This window comes from Macadamia integrifolia, unplaced genomic scaffold (assembly GCF_013358625.1).
Source record: "Macadamia integrifolia cultivar HAES 741 unplaced genomic scaffold, SCU_Mint_v3 scaffold3515, whole genome shotgun sequence".
Classification (NCBI taxonomy): domain Eukaryota; kingdom Viridiplantae; phylum Streptophyta; class Magnoliopsida; order Proteales; family Proteaceae; genus Macadamia; species Macadamia integrifolia.
Window position 1 is genome coordinate 289 of NW_024869568.1, and position 6505 is coordinate 6793.

Here is a 6505-nt window from a genome sequence, read left to right on the forward strand (position 1 = left end):
TAAGGTTTTAAATTGACGACTCCAATCCTATTTAAAAAAATTATTTAAACTTAAAAAATAATAATAAATAAATAAATAAAGGATTTTTACAAGGAAAACCCTAGTTTGGATGATGAACTGAGGTTGAATATTCCATAATCAATGTATAGGTTCCTATATTAATGTCATAGTTTCTGGTAGTACACTACGCTAATTAAGAGGTGATAGCACATCTGGTTGGTTCTCTTGATCCCATTGATCTTGAAGATAGGGTTTACGTGGGACTTTGGTCAACCACCCATGGTTCACTGCCACCAATTAATGTATGTTATCTTCTACCAAGCAACTAAAATGAAATTTCAGAAACAAGTAACAGTCAAAGTCAAACTTATAGAAGTGTTACTTTTAAAAAGAAGACCGTTAGTTGCGTGACTCTACGTGTTGGGAATTCGGATTTTGATAAGACCTTACCTCTGTTCTAAGATTGCTTAACATGTGGCCTTTCAGTATAACCTTAAAAAAAAAAAAAAAACATAAATTAAAATAGATTTATCTTGTGATTTTTAGAAATGCCATCTTTTATTATTACATCAATACCTATTTATATAAATGTTTCTAAAAAATTATTGTATAAATGTATGATCCACGTAATTATCTCAAATGAATTGGTGATATGAAAATACTAATTGAAATATCAGTTAACAATATTTCATTCCCAAACTGACATGCATGTGTTTATGGATCAAAATCCTCTATTTTTCTCATTCTTATTTTTTCTTGTTTTACTATTTGCAGAACACGACACGTGGACAACAGAGGATTCAACGATCAAGATTGGATGAGGATTATTACATCCGATGCGTGTGTTTATAGTTTGAATTCACTTCAATGCGCCACCTAAGGTGATGAAAGACAGTTGTTTTGACCGTATGGGTATCACTGACATGCATGTGTTTATAGTCTGATATTAAGGGTATCACTGTTTTGGCCGTATGGGTACCACTGAATATTAAGGGTATCACTGACATGCATGTGGTAATAGTCTGGATTCACTTCCGTGCGCCACATAAGGGAATGGAAGACAGCTGTTTTGGCCGTATGGGGCGGAGCTTTGTCTATAAATAGCCAAAAAAAGGAAAACCCATTAAGCTATTAAGTCTTTCAGTCTCATACATACTCTTCTCCTCCCCACCATTAGCACTTATCAGCTAACCTCAGCCATGGCTTCCACCAAGTTGTTCTTCTCAGTCATTACTGTGATGATGCTCATAGCAATGGCAAGTGAGATGGTGAATGGGAGTGCATTTACAGTATGGAGTGGTCCAGGTTGTAACAACCGTGCTGAGCGATATAGCAAGTGTGGATGCTCAGCTATACATCAGAAGGGAGGCTATGACTTCAGCTACACTGGACAAACTGCTGCTCTCTACAACCAGGCTGGATGCAGTGGTGTTGCACACACCAGGTTTGGGTCCAGTGCCAGGGCATGCAACCCTTTTGGTTGGAAGAGTATCTTCATCCAATGCTAGATTTCATAACTCTTGGATCCATCTTCTATGTTTTTCAAGTGTATAATTAGAGAGATGCATGGATATATAATAAATAAGTAAAAGCTATGGTATCATCATGTGATGATTTTTACCCAAAAAAAAAAAATTATCATGTGATGATGAAGTTGTAATAGTATTAGTAGTAATAAGTACTCCCTGTACGACCCCAAATGGAAGTCTTTGTACATGGGAGTCATGGACTCAAGGTTCCTTTTATCTAAGCTTATCCATGGCACTAGCTGTGTTTATTTTATGATTTAATATTTCACAAATTTACTTACCTTGTTACCCTTTTTGTGCGCCTGCCCGTGGAGATACCTTGTTAATTTCCGTTTGTGAGAGAGAGAGGGAGGGACAGAGGGAGAGGGTCGATGGTAAGGTTCCTATTTCAAATAATGGGAGAGGGAGAGGGAGAGGGAGAGGGTAATGTTTGTTTCAAAATATTGGTTTCGAGAAACAAAATTTGATCCTGTTTCTTGGATTTCTGAGAGTTATTCTGGAGCAACAAATGTTTTATGGTCAACCTGGTTTTTTTTTTTTTTTTAAATAAAAAAAAAATAGAAACACATAAGGAATGCCAATATTAATAGAAATAATTTTTCTTTTGTTTTTATTGAATTACATAAAATGGATATGCCTTGAAGAATCAAATTACATAAAATGAATATGCCTCGAATCTCGTTCGATCATTCACCTGGAGAAAGCTTTTCACTAATAGGCATTTCCTACCCCTTTTTTTTTTTTTTTTTTGGCTAAAAGATCATGTATATTAAAGAGCCAAAGAAAAACTGTACAAGGGGAGGAAGAATAAAAAAGAAAACAAAATCAAAGACATACAATCACAACCCTAGGATCCTCCTCCACCTTTGGCATTGCCATCAGCAGAATAAGGAAACTAGGCAAAAGGAGGGAAACATAAGATTAGTAAAATCTAAACCACGACCTGCCCATTGCGTCATCTGATAAGAATTGTTGCACCTCTGGACGCCACATCATATTTGATGAAGACATCTCTTTCTTTGCTGTCGACTGCACCAGAAATCTGCTATCAGATTGTTTCCTGGTAGCAATGAGTGATTTTCCAATTGATATCCTTGAGATAGGAATTGAGAGCAAACCACTTCTACCATACAAATCATAGGCTCAGCCCCCTTTGCACCATAATGACCATTGATACCGAATCACATTCAATCCATAAAGCTTCATACTTCTTCTCTCTCGCTCTATCGATTCCCTCTATCAAAGCATGGAATTCAGTTTGGAAGCTTGTTGCTTTACTTAAAAAGGAGTTAAAAGATAAGACCAACTAAGCATTGCTATCTCTTACTACACCACCTGCACCTACATTCCCTGGATTCCCCAAAGACGAGCCATCACAGTTTAATTTCCACCAGCCTACCATTGGAGGAAGCCAAAAATCTTCTCGCACTCCCTTGACCCTTCTTCTTTGTACCATTATATTCAGATTAGTGCACCTCTCTATATCCAGACGAGATTTGATTCTGTCCTACCAGTTGCACCACTATATTCATTTCCTACCGGTTGCATTGCTTAGTAGATCTCTTTATCTAACGGATTGCAAGCAACATCATTCGGGATCAAAGAATAAGATAGCATCCTTTGTCCCTCCGAAATTGTAGTTGGAAGATTTGTGTCCATCTGTACTCGTGGTGGTCTGGTGGTAAGGGTGGAGATTGTGGTAGTGATGAAAGTGGCGACGACAGTATTGGTGGTGAGAACCCATCAGGTTGAGAAGCCCTTTGATTTGTTTCATGTCAGTCTGTCAAAATTGTGTGTGCTATTCCAAAGAAATAATTGTCATTTCTTTGGTGTTTTTCAAATGGGGTGAGAATTGTTTTTTTAACCCATTTTGTTAAAAAATAAAAATAAAAACGGAAATACAGAATTTGTTCCATTTTTGCCCAAAAATTTGAAAAATACACCAGAGTTAGCATACGTATCTTTATTTGGGCATTTCGGAAAAATAGGATTTTTTTTTTTAGGAGAAAAGGTGATAAACAAAGTTTTATTCATAAGAACATATAGTACAGATTCCGAATTACAAGCTTTAAGAAGCCATAGAATGAAAGTTAATTGGTCAATCAATCTTAAACATTGCGAGGGTCGTGCCTTCCTGACAAGGGAGTTGGACAAAAAATTTCCCTCCCTTGAAACAGAAGCTCTACTGTAACTTATGTGAAGGAAGTTAGCTTGTTAAAATTGAGATGTTGAAGTAGGAACACTACCTAGGCATTTTAAAGCCCCTTTATATATAGATAAATATCTCATTATCTCGTTTAAGGCCTGTCTAAGATCGATTACTAGTATCCGATTGACCGTTTATGAGTTCCAGAACAACATATAGTTAGTGCGGATGATGGCGTGTAAATCAGAACAGAGAGTATGACTTTGAGTATTCTGGACTACATGCTTATCTCTACAACCAACCCAATTGCACCGGTCCTCATCAGACCTGGTTTCCCACCAGTCAAAGTGCTTGCGACCCCACTCCTTGGAAGAAGAGTATGAAAATGGAATGCTAGATTTGCTTCCAAAACGTCACACCTTGGAAAGTAAATATCCCCTTATATCCACCTCGTTCCCCCATAAATAACTTCAATTCATAGACAAAAAAAGTTTGATGGGGTTTCAATGGGATGGCATTTAAGGGGTGAGATAATTGTATGAATTATTTTTATTTCATAGGGGTTGAATTCGTTTGGTCACATGGAAGACCCATAAGTAGTGTTGTTGTTAGACTTTGAAAACGTTGTAATTTCTCTCTAGTTGTTTGGTCTTTTGTTGGGTTCTACGATTTTGAAACCAAACTTACATTGAAGCTATTGTGTAGAGATTATTTTTTTTGCTTAAGGTCAGCAAAAGAATATATTAATAAAGAATGAAGGGAATACAAATATGCCCTATCGGGTAAGATCAAACAAACTCAATGTCCAATTCCACCTTCGGCATTGCCATCAGAGAGGAAATCTAGACCAAAATTAACCAAAATTCAAGAAAGCCCAAACCTTGGTTTCCCAATAGCATCCACTCTATATCATGACTGAAAATCTAGTAGGAGTCACCCCCATCAGAAGAGATATGGGTTGCAACTGCATGTTTGGCTAGACCATCAGCCACAACGTTAACCTCTTGGAAGCAAAGGTGGATACTCCATCGTATACCGTCTAAGAAACTAAAAAACATAAACCATTGTTGTTTGTACTTTCATGGGATCGATTGCTTCATGCATAATATATATACCAAACCACAACTTTAGAATTGCATTCTATGTCAATCCATCTCAAGTTAAGCAGCTTGGCGACACGAAGAACTTCAAAGAAGGCAGCAAACTCCGCATCAAAGTTTGTAGTGACTCCAACAAAAGAAGTGAAACATTTTACAGCAAAACCTAGATCATTTCGAATAATCCCTCTTGCACTTGCATAGCCTGGGTTGCCTAGAGAACATCCATCAATATTTATTTTGTAACACCTAATTAGGGGGCTTACCCGATTTATCTCATTAATGATCTTTGGTCTAGGATTCACTCTAGACAGGTTTAAGGAAGCTGAGAGCAATGACTTTATAGACTTTATAACCATCGGGAATACACAGGATAGTCCCTGCAAATCCTTGAAAATGGCTCTCACAATCAAGCTTGATGGTCTACTATTATTATCATACCTCATGCGGTTCCTTTCCATCCTAATATGGTAAAGGCCATATATCAAAGATGCAGACCAGATTTGCTTCAATGGATAAACAATAGGCTTCCTTTCCACCAAGAGAACAGTTCCTGAATGGAACGGAAACCAAGCCAATGCAAAAAACAAGGTTAAGAACCTCCGATGAAACCATCACAGAGAATCAGCAGTTCAGGGAGATATGCTCCCTAGACTCTGAATTTGCACAACATAACAAATATCTAGAAGCCATTGGGATTGCACACTTCATTTCTTTTTCATCTGTAGGAATTCTGCCATGCACCACTCACCACCCAAAAGTGGACACGTGAGAGGCAATACCTTTCATCCAAACAGTGTTATGCCAGGGTATGAGATTTTGACCAAATACTTTTCCAAGCTGAGAAGATTGAGAATCTTCCTGATTGCGTGAGAGACCAGATCCTTCTATCCGTTTTCTTAATGAATAGGGAAATTGTAAATCGCAGAGCAGATATTCTAAAGCATCGGAGAGAAAACAGGGGAAAGATCCTACTTTCCATCTAATATAAAATCCACCACCTTCGCTTTGACTGGAAAATCAGAAGAATAATTTATGTCTTCCATAATTGACCTCTCAGACAGCCATCGATCCAACCAGAAAGAGATATCGGCCCCACTGCCAACAATCCACCGCTCCTTCAACTCCAAAAAAATCCTAAGTCTTCCTAATCCCAGGTCATATTGAAGAGCATACATATGACATTTTGGGAGAGCTTGACGATGAGAGGAACTGCCCTCTCAAAAATGCTGCATCCATTGAACTATCATTTTGTATGTGCCATGCAAGTTTTGCCAACATAGCCATATTGACATCCTTGAATTGTGTAGAGATTATTAGCCAAACGTGTTCATGGTGAGTGTTGATGGCTATTATGGATCTATTGTGGACCACAAACACTAGTTTACAGTCTTTAGTTCTTGCTCAATATTAATATAGCTTGTCATCCATTAATTTTCACAGCTAGGACTTTTCAAGTGGGGTTGAAAGATTATTTGTCAAATTTCAATTCAATTCAAATTTACCATGGAAAAATAAGTTATTAAAGATGTGGGATTTTGTCTCATCCCAAGAGAAATGGATTATTGGGAATGACAATTCTGTGGGCTTTTAGAAGGAGAAATGGTGGGATCCAAAATCCATGGTTGAAGAGGCAAACCTGGATGACTCAACCCTTTAGAATGCCACGGCTAAGGTAGGTGACTTCATTATGAGAGGGGGCTGGATGATCCTGGATGTAAGATCAGATCTCC

General features: G+C 37.7%; 1 protein-coding gene across 1 annotated transcript; it reads left to right on the forward strand.

Annotated features, from left to right (window-relative positions):
• The first annotated feature begins 1104 nt into the window (after positions 1–1104).
• On the forward strand, positions 1105–1782 carry LOC122068182 (antimicrobial peptide 1). The gene has a single exon (XM_042632050.1). The coding sequence runs from the start codon at positions 1200–1202 to the stop codon at positions 1506–1508; it is 309 nt and encodes a 102-aa protein (XP_042487984.1). The 5' UTR covers positions 1105–1199; the 3' UTR covers positions 1509–1782.
• The last annotated feature ends 4723 nt before the right edge of the window (positions 1783–6505 follow it).